Raw genomic sequence first — 21,193 nt, 5'->3', positions numbered from 1 at the left:
AGATATGACGGCAGAAGAAATGGAAGAGATCAAAGTTTGTCGTTATTGTCGAGTTCAGGAAGTCTAGATTGTTTTCAAACATTGGTAGGAAATAAGGCTGCAAGAACGATAAGGACACTGGAAGTACTATTGTTGGAATAAACCGAAAATTGGTTGAAGATCATGAATATACTGGAAAAAACAAAGCATGTATTATGTTTGATGGTAAAACAGTTCGATTACCCGTGGCCCGAGTGAACATTAAAACACCGTATTATACACGGATCGTAGAGGCATGTGTTATAGATCATGATCAAATTGATTTGATTATTGGCAATATTCCAAACATAAAGAAGTGCACGGAAAGTGAGATAGAAGTTTGGAAAAATTGTTGTGTAATGGCCACTACTCGATCCTGTAGTAAAGATGTAGAGGAAGGAGATTTGGCAAAATTGTTCGAGTTATCAACTAAGGAAAAAGAGCAAGATGAAGAACAACATGAAAACACAGAAACAATTGAAATCAAAGACATAGGATTTAACAAAGAAAAATTTATTACAAAACAAAAAATGATCCTGAGTTACGCGAACTAGCAAAGAAAGGAGGTAGAGGAGAAAGATTCTATGTAGAAAGAGGAACTCTTGTTAGAGAGATTGAATGGCATGGAAAAAAAGTAATCCGGTTTGTGGTACCCAGAGAATTCAGGCAGCTTGTTATGGAAAATGGACACGATATAGCACACACAGAACATCTGGGACTACACAAAACGAAACAAAGAATATTTCAGAATTTTTATTGGCCATCAATTAATAAGGACATAAAAAGTTATGTGACTTCGTGCCAACTATGTTCTAGAAAAGGAGCGAGAAACATAAAAGCACCATTACAAAGGGTGGATGTACCAGAGAGACCATTTAGTAAAATAGCGATTGATTTAATCGGTCCAATGCCAGTGGTATCAAATAGGGGTAACCGTTATATCCTAACTGTGATAGACGTGTGCTCCAGATGGCCGGAAGCTATCCCACTCAAACGAATTGAAGCCAGAGACATGCCTGGAAAACCAGTCTCTTATCAGAGTTTAAGTAATTGGTTAATATGCATAACTGAATGCATGACGCGTAGGATGTAATCATCTTCTTTTTTGAAGTAACGTCTGTATTATATAAGATAAGAAGATAAGTGCCTGGAGAAAAAGATTTTAAAACATCTACTGAAAGAAGTCGAAACACGTCTTGACACGCACCAGTTCGCTTATAAACAGTCAAGAAGTACAGAAGATGCAATACTATTCATGCTGAATTGTCTATACCATCATCTTGATACTTAGAGACACTAAGCCAGAGTATTATTCGCAGATTTTTCATCTGCATTCAACACCATCCAATCACATCACATGATACAAAAACTATCCGTATTGAACGTAAGCAAAAACATACAAGTTTGGATTCTAAACTTTCTTATTAAACGCCCAGAATATGTAAAAGTGAACGGGCATGTGTCAGGCATGAGAGAGCTTAGCACTGGAGCGCCGCAGATGTGCGTCCTGTCACCAAAATTGTATACCATATACACAAATGACATTCAGAGCCTATCAGCTGACACTCCGATCATAAAATTTGCTTACGACACAGCAATAATTGGCCTTATTTCAGGTGATGAAAATCTGTACCATTCAACAATTGACACATTTTACCTAATGGTGTATAGATAACTTTCTAATTTTATATGTTCAGAATACTAAAGAAATGATTATTGACTTTAGGAAACATAAAGGCCATATTGCAAACATTCAAACCTCTACACAAAAATTTACCAGTGACTCTTCTATCTCAGAAAGCTAAAAAAATATAACATCGACAAAACCATTATAACACTTTTTTATACAGCAACCATCAGCAGTCTAATTAACTTTGCCATCACCTGCTGGTATGGTAATACTTCACTGAAACAAAGATTTAGACTAAATAGACTAATTATAAAAGCATCGCACATCACTCAAATACAGCTACCATCTATTGAAGAGCTTTTTCATAATAGATTGAAAGAAGCCTTTCCAAAACACTCTCGATTCTTAAGGACAACATGCACCCATTAAACCACTGTTACATAAGATCTGAACGAAGTTGTCATCTCCTTTCTATTATAACTAAAACAGAAAGATTTAAAAACTTCTTCATCCCACTTTCAGTCAGAGTGTTACAAGATCAGCTGTCGTCATCGAGAAGCAGATAGAAGTCAAATTCGTAAAGCGCTTGTTGTGAATGTGTATGTGATTCGTGTGTGAAAGATGTTCGAATTTTTTTATTTATACTGTTATTTTACAGTAGATACGCTGATATTTTCAATTGTAGCCAAACTGAATTTCCATTTGATTATCTTATCTTATCTTTAAAGTAGCAATTATACATAAAACACTAACCATAATCTCTAAATACAAAAACAAAATTTAATAAAATACTCAGAAAGACACAAAGATTAAGGCACATTCCTCGTCCCATATGCTAGGACAAATTTGTACAAATACTACTTCTTCCCTAGAGCTATTAGAGCATGGAATGGGTTGCCTGAGATAGCCAGGAAAACCAGTAACTTGGCAGAATTTAAGTCATTGGTTAATATGCATGACTGAATGCATGACGCGTAGGATGTAATCATCATCTTCTTTTTTGAAGTAACGTCTGTATTATATAAGATAAAAGAAATGTCAAGACTAGAATCATTTTATAGGTCAGATGATACCAAGAAGTAAATAGACATGGTGTTTAAATCTCTAGAGGGTATTAGGAGTTTGGTAAGTATTCACATGCAGGGTAATGTTGTTGATATAAGAAACAATGAGATTTAGAGAAAGGCGTGTAGAAAAAAGGATATGTATAGAGCAAGATAGACTTGGTTGGTTAACTATTTGATTGCGAGATAAACTATTTCTTTAGTAATTTATAAATGAATACTTATTCAAATTGTTTCATATGTTTAATTCTTAATCTAGATCTGCATCTGGCCTCGATTGTGACATATATAGATTTATGTCTAGTGTATCATAAAGATATGTCAAAACTATGCGTTATAATACTAGGTAGATTACTTTAACTTTCAACTAAAATGAAGTTCGTATTACAATTATTTTTAAAAACAAAATTTAAATCAGTATTCTATTCCATGAGTTAGTTAATATATTAAAAAATCTATTTTATAATAATCCATTGTCATTTTTACCATTGTAACCTTAGATGCAAATTTTCTGTTACACTGCGCGAATTTATGAGTAAGGCTTGATTTATTAATGATAAAGTCCAAAACCTTTTTTTAAAAAGTTACCTCCCCTGAAGTTTTTCATTGAAAAGTGGTGCAATTTTTAAAAAAAATCTTCTTGCATATATAACTTTATAAATTAGATGGTTCTTTTTCTGAAAACAAAAAGTAGTCGTTGCATCAGAAATTTGAATGATCTAAAATATTATTATGTCCAATTTTTATTTCTCTTCTAGTTTTTGAGATCTAAACGGGACGGACGGACAAACAGACACACAGAAATAATAAAATCAATAGGGTCTTTTCCGCTTTCGGGGGCCGCTAAAAATGTCTATTCATTGATACTCTTTTTATTGTGAGCTTAGATGCCAATGAAGCTTAATTTATTAATGTAGTCTGTGATCTTTTTTTGAAAGACTTACCTCCCGTTAAGTTTTTTGTTGTTTTTTTTTTAATTAAAAATGTCTTTGCATAGATATTCTTTTTTTTTAATTAGATGGTTCACATTCAGAAAAGAAAAACGTAGCCGTTGCATTAGAACTTTAAATGATATACAATATAGTTATAACTCTGCCATGCACATCGCCATCCATCAATATTGTATCTTACAAATGTTACATGTTGACAGCACCATAAGTAGAAATACAAATATATACTAATAGGAGTACTAATTTCAACATTAGACTATATATAGACGCAATGGTAAGATAGGCCTAGATCTATTTAAATTCAATACTGATCTCAACTTTCTTAAAAATATTACATATTGACAGAACAGTAAATCGTAATAAAAATATTACTCTATATATCTATTTAATCATTGCATCATTAAACTATATATGACTAGTTCTACATCTATTTAAAATGCTTTTTTTACAATAAAAAATCGAATACCTCACTAGTATATGTAATAATTGTAATTCTAAGTTAATTACTAAGAATATAGTCATCTGTTCTCCCCCTATTAAAAACTACTGCTTGTAATACTATATATTACTGTTTAATTATTCCTTAATATATATGTAACCCAATTCGCGACGCAAAAGGGTTAACTGTGTGTGATCAGCTGACATTTGTGACACAGGCCAGCAATACAGTTTAGCGTGCTACATCGAAGGGCAAGGGACAGTAGTGGAATGATTTTTGCACAAAAATATGACCACTGTTAGGGTCATCTGATCATAAGCCTGCGCAGACCAGAGACACAGTGTGTGTAAGGCAGTGCAGTTCAAGACAGGGCAGCGAGTAGACCGGGACTGTTAGTCTGCCATGAAGTGAATGTTCGAGTCCAGCAAGAGATAGAGACTAGAGTTTATTAGTTTAGTACGGTGATGTACAGTATAGCATTTTTAGTGTTGATGTATGGCCAATTGTGTCATATTGGCTGTTTTAATTGACCATTATTAAAGTACCAGATTATTTAGAGCTCTTGTTGTCAAGTTCTTGATGTGTTAAATGTGCTGTGTTGAGTTTAGCAGTGTTTACAGAAGGCCTGATTATGAGAGAGAGATCTTAACAATATATATATATTGCTAGTCGTTTTATAATGTATAATTATAATGTGTATACTTAATTAATCTTTATTACATTCTGACCCTTCATCATTTCGGTTTATTGTTCCCTAAAATAGATTCTTACTGGAACGTGAGCTTTGTAGACTCCCCTCCCCTGCCAGCAAGGGGGTTTGGGGGAGTGCTAGGAGCATCCCAGCGCGTGGCGGAGCCCCGCCAACAAGCACTATTTCTGGTTTTCAAAGCCAAGAAAATGCATTTTCTGAGGTATCCACAGTGCATTATTTTTCTATTAAAAAGTTTTATTTAAAAAACCTATTGTGCTATTTTTACTGACTTAGACCCTCCCACGCCGCTCAGCGCATTTGCCGGCAAACTGTTTCCACAAAAATCTGTCAATGTCTGAAGCCTCTTCCCCCCTGCTCTGAGGACCTTCATGAAAGTGTGGCGCCAAGTTGTAAAAGGATGTCATCGCAACTATTATTATGCGTAATTCATTTTGTCAGGGTCCTTTTGTCCTCGGTTTAGACACGATCTCTATAAATGACTTCTAAAATCTGTCTTAGCCATCTCTGTTATGCCACATTTAGTAGTTTCGGCAGATGACTATTCAAATAGATCTAAGTAAATAGAGGTCTAGAGACTATATATATATATATATATTGCTATAACTTAGCCAAATAACCTCAACGAAAGGATTATAAAATAACAAAATAGAACGTTTAATAACCAAATAGGAAACTAGATCTAGAATTACACTAATCACATCACAAGCGTCGTTTTCATCTCTAATCATCGGCCATCTTGACTTCCTTATTATTTCATGTCTCTGTCCTGTGTCTCCTGGTGCGCAGTCTCACACCTAATGACAGCGTGCATTGTAGAGTCATAACAATATATATATATATATATATATATATATATATATATATATATATATATATATATAATATATATATATATATATATATATATATATATATATATATATATATATATATAATATAGATTTAGAATACCAGATCTAAATATTGACTCATGTGTAATTTGACTCATAAACATTGATAAATGATTTAGTAAATAAGATTAGTCATTGTAACTAAAAACAGCTTGTTTTGTAACTGTAGATATAGATAAGATCTAAATCTAGAAGGTAAAGTACATTTAGTCTGCATATTTAAATTTTAAGCTGTTGTATAGCATTAATATACTTTTTACCTTTTTGTTTAGTAAGAATCCGTCGACATGTATTACTGCAAAATGGCATCAAACTTTTTCTATGAAAACAAAGCAGACTATTTATAGCTAAAGGATTTTCCAATTATATATATTATATTGCCTGGTCGTGAGATAGGTCATCTTCAACTTTGAAGGAACATCCAAAACATGTAAAACATTTTACAACTTTTGACAAACTTTTAAACCATTTATTTTCAACCCTTCTGAAGTCAATTTTTCTCGTATTTTTCCGAAACACTTTTAGAATGTTTCTAAAATCACCTTTACAATATGCTTTCTTTACACTTTAAAAAAAAAAGAGCATCAGTAAAATAACAGCAAGATTATTACAAATCATTGTGGAGCTTTCCGATTCTATTTTTAGCGTCTATCTTCTACTAAATCCAAAAAGAACCAACTCTAGGTACAATAAACGTCTTAGAAAATATGAAGGGTTGGATTTATTATCTACACAAACGAACACACATACATAATATATATTTCTGTATCTAGATCATATGGATCTAGATAACGAAATATAGATCGGACTCGAAGACAAGCTTTACTATTATTAGGTATAGATAGATATAGACCAGTGGTCTTTAACGGGAGGGTGCTATCGCCCCCCTAAGGGGCTCTTTTTTCAGGTTTTGGGGAGCGCTAAGAGCTAATTGGGAGGTACGGGGGAGCTGGGCACAGGGTCGGTAAGGGGACGCTGTGCGTATAGGGGTTAAAGAAGAAACTAAAGGTGCACTGAAACAAATAAATAAATAAATTCTTCAAAATTAAATCTGGCAAACTAAATATAGACTAATTATAGCTAGCTTACTTCTAAGGTAAGAACAGAAACAACGTTAGAAATTGAGTTCGGGAATCCCATGGCTGTAATGGGAGGGTACTAGTGTACTTAGATCTTTAGCGCTTAAACGTCAACGATTTAATAAACAAACTAGGTAACACACCTTTTAGATTATAGTTTATTTTATCCACATACGTTAATATATTGATATGTCAATGTTAATTTAAAAAAAAAAAAAACAACGTTAAAGCTAACATTCAAATAGAGTAATTTAACCGTTTTTTAAACAAAAAGCATTAAAAAAGTGTTGATACAAAAACTCACTGACATGTAATAAAATATTGCTAAGAGTTTTAGTGAATTTCAATGTTCTACTTTGAAAGACAGCATTTTCAAATGAGGTTATGAAACCAAATGGGCTTCACGAACATATAGCAATATCAAAAATAATTTAAGAATATGCAGGAACAATTATAAAAAAAAAAAAAAACAACTATTAAAGCAATATTAAAAACAAAAACGGCCAATCAGGATATGTTTTTGTGGCCTCTTAGAAAAATGCCATTTTTTCAAAGTCTTATGGTATTGTTTGAAAATTGATTACAACTAATTTTTTTTAAACATATGTAACACAAAAAGACATTTTGTTTCTGTTAGTGATGAAATATTATTTCAAAATTGTCCAGTTTTGTAGGTTATTACGACATATAGGGAACCATCAGTGTTTGGACGCTACGATGGTTTCAAAAGTTATACAAAATAAAGAACAGATCTATTCACTATTCACCTTGTGAGTTATGATACACAGGCTACATTTTAAGAAATTTTTTGCCTGCAATTTCATTTCTATTTGAATCAAATTATAAACATTGTAAATAAAATACAAATCCATGTCGAAAATAATCTCATCTTGCACCATTTTTGTGAAACAATTGATGAAAAAGAAGTTAGACTCTTGTTGTTAACTGTAGTTTGTTATTGTTGGTTTTGTTAAGCTCTTTGGCCTACTTATTATTAATTTTTTTTTTGAAACAAGAAGATTTAACGATTGGCAATGATTTAAAGCAGGCTAAAAAATTTATTTACATGGTAGGCAGTGGCGTCGCTAGGGGGGTTCGGAGGTTGCGGTCAGCACGGGTGACACCCGTTAGGGGAGTGACACCTAAGTTAAAAAAATGCACTTTGGGAATAACTGACAATTTAAAAAAAAAAAAAGACTGTGGATAAATATTGGAACATATTATTCACAGTTAATAAATAGATCTATAGGCCTATACTTTTTTTCATTTCGACTAAACATATTTTAATGAAATTCTATCAAAATGTTTAAAATGTTATATCATTCTTAATATAACAAGGAAAATGTGAAACCTTACTTTCAGATGTATACCAGCTGCATGTATATATATATATATGAACACTACAATAGTCACTGTTCCACAAATGACGACATTCTTCGGGCATAAAATATTATTGAAATATTACATGTAATTAATGTTAATTTTGTAGAATTGGAAAGTAAATAATTGACCATTGAGATTTCAGAACTTCTTTTTTCTGTAAAAGAAGCTCTAGCCAAGCTGAAGGTGATGTCACAATATCTCAGTCGAATGATATACTTGAATATTTTAAGGGATTTTTCTTCTTGGTGTGTGCTAATTGTGATGATCACACTTGCCGGGGATTATATGATCAAACTTGACAATTCAATGAAATGAAGAAAGAAACATCTCTCTGTATTTTCTTCAAACTTCTTTAATAACTTCTTCAACTTTCACATCAAATTAACTTCTTAATTCAATAACAACTTGACACTTCATAAATAAAACTTAAAGATACATAAAACTTCACTTAGTATAACTTCAACTTCAACTACTAAAACTTTACTTAATGGACCCGCTAATATCACAAAACTTATTACTAATCGAGGACTGAGCGAGGACCCCGTCTAACTGACTTTCCCTCAATTTATACCTTTCTTAATCGTACATTCCAGAATCATGGAAACTTCTCAGATAATTATTTTAGTAACTTTGACCTTCTAGAAGCTGACGTGTGCTATTTTTTCCTTAACCCCTTTCTTTGATTGGATACCTAAAATTAACTTGTTTACGCTGGACACTTGCACTGGTTTGAACTCGAGCTTCTAGAAACTGGTCGAAATAGGTCACAGACTCGACTCGTGACATTACCCCCTTGCCTTTTTAGCATTTTGTATGCAATATAAAATGCGTAAAATAACATTATTTCTATTATAATATATGCACACAAAAATCCAAAAGAATTGTTCCTGTAAAGTACAGAACTGATAATTCAAATAATTGTTGCATTGCATTTACATTATTCAAAATTTTGTACATATCCAGCATATATAATTAATATTATATAAATACATTTTAGTTCCATACATCACTTGTCTCTACATGATATTTAAGCATGAACTTTCTAACTTTTGTAACTCAAGAAAATATCAAAAGTATACAACTTCACAATACTGAAAAATACATGTCATCTCATCATATTACTTGCTAATACAGAATATCTGAATATTAACTTACTTGTCAATATATGAAATCTAAACATGAACAATGTCAAATTACTCTTTTGGAAAACTCTTATAACAACAGTATTAATGCAAATATACTAAGTAATAAACAATTGCATGACATAAGTATTAAAATAAATTTTGACCCAGCTGTACAGTCTTGTTAGATTTGCAACTTCCTTCTTTCCAGGTACTTGAAACAATTCTAGTCTGTCTGTACATTTCTTCTTTTCGGGCACTTGAAACAATTCTAGTCTATCCGTACATTTCTTCTTTCTTGGTTCTTTATAGTTCAAAATACGTTTAACAATATTGTCATGTGTTTTCAGAGAGTTTTGTTCAACTCTGCTGTTGAAAAATGTCCCTTTTGATTTCAATACAAACTTTCTTAGTTTAGCTACAAATGTACTTTGTTTCAATTGGTACAAAATGTCTCTCAGTTCATGAATACGTTTCATTCTAGCTTTAGCTTTAAGCAACATACAATTACTGTCCTTACAAGATTCTTTGCTTTTCATATGTTCAAACAAGAACTGTCCAATGTCGACACTAAATCTTTCTTTTAGTGGCAGTTTACGTTGTAAAACGATTGAAGTAGAAAACGTTGAGCTTGAATGTTCATGTATGCATTGCACTAATAAATCAGTTAAGTCTTTCTGCAGTAAATCTCTAATGTGCAAAGTTAGAGAATGAACATTTGAGTTGGCAAGAATGTCAGTTTTTAAGTTAATCACATTGTCTATAAATGTTGATATGTCAGGAACATCATGAAATATCTCAGAATATTCTTCACTTACATTCAATATGTCTTTCATACTTTTTATCTTTAAATGATCTATGTCAATGTCTTTGATAGATTCAATTTGTTTTGATGTCGTTGGTAATGGTTCACTTATATTGTCTTCATTTTCCTCTTGAATTGTTTCTAAGCATGTAACACTTTCTTCTAGTTCTGTTCATAAGTTTTCTTTATCTGTAGTCTCTTTGTATTTTTCAAGCATATGAACATGAAACACCTTGATATATTTGTTAATGTTGATTTCATAAGTTACGTTTGAAATCTTTCTGATGATAGGAAATGGACCTTGCCATGTATAAATCAGCTTGTTGCTCATGTCAGGTAACCATAACTTCACTTTGTCTCCTTGTTCAAAATTTCTAAGCTTTCTGTATTCATTTAATGCTCTTTCATTTTCAATGTTGACTTTAGTTTCATGAGTTTTTTCACATGGCTCTATGACTGTAATATTTGTATCAACTTTCATATTCTGCTCATGAACTTGGTTTCTCTTAGAATTGTTCATTTGACAAACTTGACATTGACTTACATGTTTCTTAACATCTTTTGTAATGCTCGGCCAATAAAATTTGTCAAGAATTCTTTTCTTTGTCCTCGTCACACTCGCTAGTTTGGTATGTAGAAAATTGTGATTCTTTTCAATGATGTCTTGAGTATATTTCAGTGGTAAAATGATTTGTTCAACAAACTCATAGGTATCATAAGTAACACTTTTCTTCACAAGTATTCCTTCTTTGAAATAAGGTACATTAAGTCCTGGCTGCTTTACAATTGTTTGTGCCTTCTTGTACATTCTTGTCAAAGTTGTATCTTTCTTCTGGTCAGTTTTAAATTCTTCATTATTAAATAGTTGAAGTTCAGTAGTATTCTTGTTGTACTCATAAACAATGTAAGGTCCTTCAGTAATGTTTGTCTCTTTTTCTTCAGTTTCATTTCTTTCTTCTTCTTGTATTTCTTTAAGTTTCCTTTCTTCTTCTATTCTTGCTTTAAGTTTACTGTCTTCTTCTTCTTGCATTTCTTTAAGTTTTCTGTCTTCTTCTTCTTGCATTTCTTTAAGTTTCCTTTCTTCTTCTTTTCTTTCTTTAAGTTTTCTTTCTTCTTCTTCTTTTCTTTCTTTAAGTTTTCTTTCTTCTTCTTCTTTTCTTTCTTTAAGTTTTCTTTCTTCTTCTTCTTTTCTTTCTTTAAGTTTTCTTTCTTCTGCCTCTATGTCTAATTGTCTTCTTTTGTCGTCTCTAAGCATTTTTCTTTCTTCTGCCTCTTTTTCTTCTTGTTTTCTTTTTTCTTCTCTAATCCTTTTTCTTTCTTCTGCCTCTTTTTCTTCTTGTCTTCTTTTTTCTTCCCTAATTCTTTTTCTTTCTTCTGCTTCTTTGTCTTCTTTACGTCTTCTTTCTTCTACCTCTTTGTCTTCTCTACGTCTTCTTTCTTCTACCTCTTTGTCTTCTCTACGTCTTCTTTCTTCTACCTCTTTTTCTTCTTTACGTCTTCTTTCTTCCGCCTTACGTTTTTGTATATCGTAATTTATTTGTTGAGTGCACCATTCCTCCATTCTTTCTTGTGGGATGTGAAAGGCAGCGGCTAATTTGATGTATTCTTTCCACAAGTACGAGACCAAAGCCATTGTAATAGCTTAATAACTGTACTATTTATAAGTACTGCCTACACTAGCGATGACCGACACCTGACCACAGGTGAGAGGTTAACTATGCTGACCTAGTTAATTATCGATCGGTGTCTCCTCTAAGGAATGCAAGTGGTCAGTATTTGTAAACAAACTAGTGTACAACTAGCTTTAGTAACGTTGCATTCACAGCTTAGTAAATGTAGCTTTCACAGCTTAGTAGATATAGCTTTCACAGCTTAGTAGATATAGCTTTCACAGCTTAGTAGATATAGCTTTCACAGCTTAGTAGATATAGCTTTCACAGCTTAGTAAATATAGCTTTCACAGCTTAGTAAATATAGCTTTGCCAGCTATGTAAATATAAAATGTAAGGTACTGACCTTAAAACAGATGATCTGTCTTGCAGGACGTCCTCGAGATCTTTGTCAAATATTATGTAACCTGTTGACTGGAAGTTTCAATCATAAAATACTTTTCGTAGCAATGAATGTACGTCTTGTTGAAGTTTTCTGAAAGAGGCTTTTCTTGTAATGCTTAGTTGAGGCTTTGTCGTTAAGAGAGGCTATGATTTATTTGTTAGAGGCTTTTCCTTTTAAATTCGTAGTACTTGCTAGAATGTGCCGACTTTATTCTTTGAAAATGCAGTATGTGATGCTTGTCTTCGTCGGTGCCTTTATTTATAGATGCCTTTTTTCGTCAGGAGGTGCCAATATATGTGACGTATGTATTCTTCGATGTCGCCTTTATTTATCGGAGGTGCCATAAATGTGATGATCACACTTGCCGGGGATTATATGATCAAACTTGACAATTCAATGAAATGAAGAAAGAAACATCTCTCTGTATTTTCTTCAAACTTCTTTAATAACTTCTTCAACTTTCACATCAAATTAACTTCTTAATTCAATAACAACTTGACACTTCATAAATAAAACTTAAAGATACATAAAACTTCACTTAGTATAACTTCAACTTCAACTACTAAAACTTTACTTAATGGACCCGCTAATATCACAAAACTTATTACTAATCGAGGACTGAGCGAGGACCCCGTCTAACTGACTTTCCCTCAATTTATACCTTTCTTAATCGTACATTCCAGAATCATGGAAACTTCTCAGATAATTATTTTAGTAACTTTGACCTTCTAGAAGCTGACGTGTGCTATTTTTTCCTTAACCCCTTTCTTTGATTGGATACCTAAAATTAACTTGTTTACGCTGGACACTTGCACTGGTTTGAACTCGAGCTTCTAGAAACTGGTCGAAATAGGTCACAGACTCGACTCGTGACACTAATCTCGCATGATTTATGAAGGACATTATCCAGAGCAAACGGAAAAGTATGCCAGTTGTCAAAAGAATGGTTCGGATTGGGATGATTTAGTCTCTTAATAAAAATATATCAGGTGACCGAGCTCGGATGAATAATTTGTTAAGGAAGGATATATACCCAAAGTCATTTTGAGAATATTGTTGTAATTACGAAAAAGAACGATCGGGTAAAGACTATCAATACAAAGAGTTGCTTTTTCGTTCTGTTAGTTCTCAATGTAATTGTACATGGCGATTAGAACCGAAAGTCCCCCCAACAGTAGGCCTATAGAAAACCACAGCTCACGTCTTAACGTTTTACATTGCTTCTTTCGTGTAAAACTATTGGGCTATTATAAGCTTGTAAGAAAGTCTTTGCAGTATAACTTCTAGAATGGTTAATTTTTGACATTTAATATTGAAATTAATATATTCATTATAGCTCTGAGACTTGGACACTTTACAAAAAAAACAAACAACTAAGACTTCTTGAGTGCTTTCAGCAAAGAAGCTTTCGCCCATCATGGACATACGCTGGCATGACCGCACTACAAACAGTGATGTCCTTGCCAACGCCGGTATGTACAGTATAGAGGGACTTCTTATGGTCCGACAGTTGCACTGGGTATGGCACGTATCCCGTAAGGGAGACGAACATATGCCAATGGCAGCCTTTTTTTGGTGAGCTAAAAGGTGGTCGACGTAACAGAGGCGCTCCACGGAAATTCTTCAAAGACCAGCTTAGGCGTCAACTTTCCTTGGCTGACATAGAAGAGAGCACCAGGGAAATACTGCATTCCTCACTAATCTTCGGACTCGAAGTTCATACTTTATTAATAAGCAAAGAAATATACTGGATGTAGCCACTAGAAGATACTTTCGACTCTCTTTGAATAATTTAAAGCTAAAATTTCTAATATTGACAGACTGCTGCAGGCACAATGTTCCAAATAGCCTAAACTTTTTTTTCCACTAGTGAATTCAGCAATAACAATGCTTATGTAAAAAAAAAACACGGAATTTACAATTAAACCTAAAAACAGTAAGCCCTAATATTCAAAAATTTAAAAGGGGACTTTTCTCAATGTTTAAAAGAAAGTCATGACAATAAGATTAATTTTCATGTGTAATCACTGTAAAATATTTGACATCATTTTTTGTATAATGATATTATTGGCTGTTTTTGCCTTCGATTCCTACGATTACAGCTGAGTGCAATGTTTCACACAAATACGCAAACCCAGTTTCGACCTGCATATTTTCCCGAATTTTGTGCAGAGAAAGCCGTCTTCAATAATGGCTTTTCTTTGAGTCTTAAATGTATGTTTTGCAGCTTTTGTGAGAGCTCTCAAACTGTCTCTCTTACAGGCCATCTGCTACCAGAAAATGCTGCCAGGTCATTTACTGTATGCAACTGTGGGCGAAATGGCGTATAAGTATATCTTTATAGTGCTTACGGGAGCACCTCTGTAACTCCGTCCTATTCTAAGCTCGCCAGAGAAAATCACCTTTTCATGCTGTCGTAGACAATGCCGGATTATTGTTATTAACAGCAAAAAATTAATAACTACATAGATTAATAAATAGATGACATTTGCTTCAAATTTGCTTTATTAAAAATAACAACTATAACGATTCTTACAACGATTCATGATACAAAAGAAAAACTGACATGAAGTTTTGGCTGACGTCCATTAACCTTGTTCGAATTGAACCTCCGATGAAAGTACGAATGCAATGTTCGTTGAGAAGAAGATTTTGGTGGAGGAATTTTAGCCCATTTGTAACGATCTGACTAATTTCCCCTCGTCGACGTCGCGAGACACTTTTCGTGCCCAGGCCTGTCACCCACCGCCCGGGACGAGAAGTCTGTTGGAGTCTGCTTGTGCACGCTTTTATTGTTGTCTTTGTTTATGATCGTTTTATTGGCGACCTTAATTACTGCTCTTATGCAGCAGTGTGCATGGCCTATAACTCATATCGCCATGAAATGCAAGGAAGAACCTGCCTGGACAATCACCATCACAGTTTGGCAGGGCAGGAGTGAAGTGGTACGCGTTCCTGGATATTCCCAGTTTTGGAATTACCATTGTTCGTGGCTAATTCCTTCACAAGCGCACCTGAAAATGGGCTAGTTAGAGCCTAGCCCGTAGGCGCAAACCAGACCACCCGACACAGCCCGCGATGGCCTCGCCAGTCAGTCCAGTCTTTGCCCAAAGAGACACTCGCGAATCAGCCGGGCTCCAGGAGAACCCGACTAACCCTAGAGTTGGTGTCCAGCGCTATCTGCTTTTCAGAGAACCCGTAAGTCTCCTACTAACCGTTGCCCCGGTGCCCCACGGGGGGGGGGGGCTAGACATAACCCATTTCTGTCACTTTTACACTTGCCGACTGCTCATTCATCAGTGGCAGGCAAGCAGTACCCTTGTCCATCCCTCTTAGGAGCGGGATGTTCACTCGGCTACAATAAAGAGAGGGTATTGGAATGCCGAGGCCCAACTTACCAGACTACTGCGCCGCTAAGAAACTAAGAGAGAGGAGCTCGACAACCCACCGACATTTAAGAAAAGTGAGAAAGAAATATCTAAACTCAAAAAAAACACCAGGCAGCTGGCTCTAATGGACTTCCCGCTGAAATATTTAAAATGGGCAATGTCGCACTGACCGAGAGGCTAACAGACTTGTTCGCTCTATGCTGGGAGAAGTGCGTGGTTCCACTTGAAATCATATCCCTATAGAAAATTGTGACAAGTCTAACTGCTCCAACTATCGAGGCAATGCACTTCTGTCAGTAGCAGGCAAGATCTTAGCTCGAGTGTTGCTCGACCAACTAACTCACTGTTTAGTGAACGAGCTATTATCTGAGAGCCAATGTGGTTTCAGAGCCGGAGGATGGCACATCTGATATATTTGTTCTGCAACAATTGCAAGAAAAAATGCAAAGAGCAGAACCTAAACCTATAGGCTGCCTTTGTGGACCTCACCAAGGCTTTCGACACGGTCAGTCGCGATGGTTTGTGCCTACCTATGTTCCTATCCATTCTCAAGCAGTTTCATTTAGGACTAAAAGGTTAGATCAGACACAAAGGTGATCTGTCTGATCACTTCCTAATAGAAAATAGCTTGAAGCAGAGCTGTGTATATGCTCCTACTCTATTCGCTGTCTTCTTTGACGTAATGCTATATAAATGAGGCAGCGATTGCACAAAGGCATCTACATCCGGTTTCGTCCAGACAGCAAAGTGTTCAATCTTCAACGACTACTATCCCATACAAAAAGAAAGTAGAGGGTAATTACAGAGCTTCTCAATGCCGATGACTGCACCCTGCTAGCTCACAATGAGCATGATGTCCAGAACGCGGTATACGAATTTGCAAACGCTTCCTCCTCTTTCGGTTATCTATAAACATCGGGAAAACAGAAGTCATGTTCCAGAAGTTACCCAATAAAACAAATTTGGCCGCAAAGTTCATCGTAAATGGCCAGCTCCTTAACTTGAACATCATCATCAAACTCCATTTGTGTGAGGGCTTAAGTGGCTTAAATACTCTCTTGCAAAAGCCCTGGTCAATAATTTTTGGTTTCCTAGACCTGTCGAGGCGGAGATCAGCAAGTCTGGGGCAGTCAAACAGAATATGGGGCTCGGTTTCCTCTTATTTCAAGCAATGGGTGCACCGTATATCGAAATTGGCAATAGCCGTGAGAAATATGAGCAAACAGGACTATGGCCTTTCCTGCACTGCGCTATAATAGCTTGCTCAGGCCAGGACAGCCTCCACCACGGGTAGTGGTAGACCACTTCACATGTCTAGGTAGTATAGTGTCAAATGACGCCTCACTTTCAGGGGAAATTAATTACCGTCTGGCTAGGACCAATAGCGCTTTTGGACGTCTTAAATTGAGAGTTTAACGGATTAAATCGATCCGTCTGCTTACAAAAATCAATGTCTACCAGGCGGTGGTTCCCTCAACCCTTCGATATTGCTCTGAGACATGACAATTTTACAGAAAACAACAAAGACTTCTTGAGCACTTGTGACAAGGTGGGTTAGGATTTGGCCGTTTAGAGTTTATAGTTTGAGAACCCTAACTTGCACATATAATCTACAGGCAAATATTATATATGGCTCCTTTTGTCTCGAAAGGCAATGTATGCGCCCAAATGAGTCACTGGTTTTGGCTTATTCTTGAGACGGGGCAGAATTGGTGTGGCTAATCAAGCCAATTCTAGAACGGCAGACTTTGTTACAATTCGTACATGTGTATGTCTCTGATTCAGGGCTAGCGGACAGGGCAGCTTTCTTTTTTCCCTCTTGATTAAGGCCGCTTTAATTTTTTTGTTCTCAGCAAGGGTTGTCCCAGCACGCACAGTCTGTCTCCATGCACTCCGGTCTTTGGCTATGTTTTCCAACATACTTTTGCTGATACCTGTGGCTCTCACGTCTCGCTTGCAGACATCTCTATATGTTAGTCTTGGGCACATATTATAATGCAGGCGACAAATAATAAGATAAAAATTATGTACAGAAATAATTACAAGGTGAAATGCTGTACAATAGTTTAGATGTAATCTAGCGTATTTACATGTACAAGTCTATCATCATTAGATTCGAGAACCAAGTGGTGTTAGTGTCATTAGGCTGGTTGCTTAGCTTTGAGTCCGTTGCTGCACTGATAAGACGAGTGTGGCTGGGGCTGACGCTGTCTATTGATGGGCTTAGTGAATCCAGGCGCCGACTGCAGCCCAACGGTTCGTAGCTGCAGAGCTCAGCTGCGGCTACTATCAGTCAAGCCAGTGACGAGTCCATGGCTAGCATTGTTGCTTGGACACTTGTGAAGAGAAAGCAGGGCTGGTAATTGCAGTTCTGGCGCCAAAAATCTGGTATCAGAGTTAGGTTGCTAAGACTTCAAGTGGATTTTGCCTATAAATAAAAGCACCAATCCAAAGTAAGAAAAAGGAAACGAAATGTGTAGAGCTCAAGCAAGAGTCCTATGCGCTCCCCAGAAAGGTCTTGAGCGTGAATGAAATCTCGGATTTTGAGGTTCATCCATTTAAAGATGGAAAGGTGGTTGGAAAAGGGTGGTGGGTTATAACCAGCAAAGTCGGTGTAGACTGGCGTCATTTGATAAAGAATTCCCCGCTTGACCGAGACGAGAGTTTCCGGGGATAGACATTGCGTGAAGGCGCGAATAGAAAGACCAGGAAATTGGTAGGCTCGCGTCCCTTTGTCTTCTGTCCAGTGGTCAGAGGATGTGAAGGGGAGATTATCAGAACTCGGCCAGATGAAGAGAGATTATACCTTGACACTGGCTACCGCTAGACGAACAGCGTTGTGTTGAATGGGCTCTTTGAAGTGATCAGCCGCTGCCGGATGGGGGGGGGGGGCAACGGATGTTTGCCAAGATAGATAGAGGAAGTGTACTCTTTTCAAGAGTCTTGTGTGGCACGTGTCAAGATGGGGAAAGTAAAATGTGATATCAGTGCCTTAGGGGGTGGTTTTGGATTGAAGGGGTGGTTACTGTGTTTTTAGCACTTGATTGGCTAAATGTATGAAAATCCTATACTCTTAAGCGAGCAATTCTTGTATGTATGTATGTATATATATTTATATTTATATATATATATAAATTTTATGTCGAAAACGGCTCTAACGATTTTCTTTAAAATTTCAAGGTATGTGCATAATAGTGAGAAAAAAATTCTCAACTCATTGGCCACATCGGGAAAACTCGAGATCGACCGTTATATCGGTTTGAAAATGGCTCATTATCGAAAAATTAATTTTGGCTAGAATGTTTTATGAATGAAAATTTTCCATGACGTAAACGGGAAAAACGCTGCTTACGTCACTAAGCTTACAGCAGTACACTAAAATATTTCTTTGCAAACAAGAACGAGTTCTAAAGAACCATTAGACCTAATTAAACATTTGCGCACCATCTTACTGTAGATTGATTTATTATAGAACTATGAAAGAAAAGTAATGAAATTAAATGTGCCGATATATGATTAGTTATTGTGTTTTAAGTGCTTAATAAGTTGTTTACTCTTTAATTGTGTAGAGCGGTGTAGATACATTTTACTTTGTTGTTTATTTTGCTGGTGACCTCCAGCTGTCTCGTTCTGAGGTTGCATGCAACCATATGCTCTCTTCTATGTCAGCTAAGTCAAGTTTGCGCCATAAGCTGGTCTTTTAAGCGTTTCGGTGTTACGTCGACCACTTTTTAGCTCACCAAAAAAGACTGCCTTTGGTATGCGTTCGTCTGAGATTCGTCTCCCATACAGGATACTGCTCTGTCCAGCGTAACTGTCGGACTTAAAGAATTCGGATACACATTTGAGACCAAAAGAAAATTTGCTGCCGAGGACAAACGCAGACGCTAAAAGAAAATCTTAATCGAGCACCGCGGACAACGGTTATGCTTGCCTTGGAAGTGGCAAGATATGTAGGTCACAGCTGCAATCCTCATTAATTTTCGGACTCTTAAGACAAGCCTTATTATTATTATTATTTTGCTGGTGAATTATTACCATGTGTTCATGCTTCGGTGTCTACTGTCCTGTACCAAAACAAAGGAAAGGGTCATAACACAGCTTCTCTACGCCTTACTTGCTCACACTAAACATGATATCCATCTAGCGGTCAACGAGTTTGCGTACGCTGCAGTCTCTTTTGATTTAACTATAAACCTCGGTAAAAAGCTTGGAGTTAGGGCGTGTTGACGGAAGGCCCAGGAGAGATCTGAATGGAGGGATGTGTAAAAGCAGGCCATAGCACCACTGGGATGGATGGATGGAAGGCAAAAGCCGGTATGAACTTCTTATAGTCAGGCTGGGCAGGGCACGTATCCCGTATGGGTAACGAGCATATTGTTTGGCGTAACAGAGGTGCCCCACGGAAACATTTCTTTAGAAAACTAATGCGATGATTTAAGTCTAATAATAATAAGAAAAAATGCGCCATTTTACTTTGTCACTAAGTGCATGTTTTACCTATAACGTTTTGAGAATTTACACTGCAAAGACTTTCTTTCAAGCCATTAATAGTAAGCCTACAATTGTTTTACGCAAAAGATGGATTGTAAAACTATAAGACGGACGTGAGCTGTAGTTTGTCTAGGCTGTAGGAGGACTTAAAAGACTTTAAATTTAATCGACATGTACAATTAGGCCTACAATTAGAACTAACAGAACACTAAAACAACTCTTCAGATTAGTAGTCTTTATCCGATCGTTCATTTTCGTAATTACAAGAATATTCCCAAAATGACTTCGGGTATATAACCTTCCGAAATTATTTAACAGAGCGAGGCTCGGCCACCTGGTACAAAAAAATTCTCAAAATGACTTCGGGTATATATCCTTCCTTAACAAATTATTCATCCGAGCGAGGCTCGGTCACCTGATATTGAAAGATAAATAGAATAATTAAAATAATTAAATGTTTAGTCCTGAGTGATACCTTGAGTGCGCTAAAAGGGGTTATCACAGCGCTTTCACCAAAGATGCGTGCTGTCCATCATGGACATAAGGTGGCAAGACCGCACTACATATCCTATCCTAGCGAACGCTGGTATGGACAGTATAGAGGCACTACTTATTGTCCGACAGTTACGCTGGGCAGGGTATGTATCCCGTATGGGAGACGAACGTATGCCAAAGACAGTCTTTTTTGGTGAGCTAAAAATTGTCGTCGTAACAGAGGCGACCAACGGAAATGCTTCAAAGACCATCTTAGGCGTCAACTTTTCTAGGCTGAAATAGAAGAGAGCACCAGGTTGCATGCGGCCTCAGAACTACACTGCTGGAGGTCACTCACGAAGGCCGCGGAATACACAGTTGAGACCAAAAGAAAATATGCTGCCAAAGACAAAAGCAGACGGCGAAAAGAAAAATCTAAATCACATGCGGATAATTTTTATGCTTGTTATGGTGTGGCAAAATAAGTAGGTCACAGGTGGGGCTGCTCAGCCACGTGAAAAACTGCATTCCTCACTAATCTTCGGACAAGCCTTTTTATTATGTAAACTTGATATATTTTAGACTTTAGACACAATTTATATTAATTATTAATTTTCCAAAAATAAATAGAACAAGGATACAAAGTTAGTTTGTTAGGACACACAAAATAAAAATCGGCCCCCAAAGTGG

General features: G+C 36.0%; 1 protein-coding gene across 12 annotated transcripts in view; it reads right to left on the bottom strand.

The window, feature by feature from the left end:
* Positions 1 to 21,193, bottom strand: part of LOC106076246 (uncharacterized) — a 94,870-nt gene that overhangs the window by 42,297 nt on the left and 31,380 nt on the right. For 2 of the 12 annotated variants that reach the window (XM_056009926.1, XM_056009925.1), the window contains exon 1: positions 5,964 to 6,263. The exons of 1 other annotated variant lie outside the window; for it this stretch is intronic. In XM_056009926.1, coding sequence (XP_055865901.1) covers positions 5,964 to 6,012 — 49 coding nt within the window. In that variant the 5' untranslated portion in view covers positions 6,013 to 6,263. Of the gene's footprint in view, positions 1 to 5,502; positions 5,608 to 5,963; positions 6,271 to 21,193 lie in introns of those variants that run through there. 9 more of the 12 variants (XM_056009917.1, XM_056009918.1, XM_056009916.1 and 6 more) reach the window with 9 other exon arrangements.

The sequence above is a fragment of the Biomphalaria glabrata genome, chromosome 14, assembly GCF_947242115.1.
Source record: "Biomphalaria glabrata chromosome 14, xgBioGlab47.1, whole genome shotgun sequence".
NCBI classification, from domain to species: Eukaryota; Metazoa; Mollusca; class Gastropoda; family Planorbidae; genus Biomphalaria; species Biomphalaria glabrata.
The sequence above is the reverse complement of the archived record's forward strand: the minus strand, read 5'-3'. Positions and strand labels throughout refer to the sequence as shown.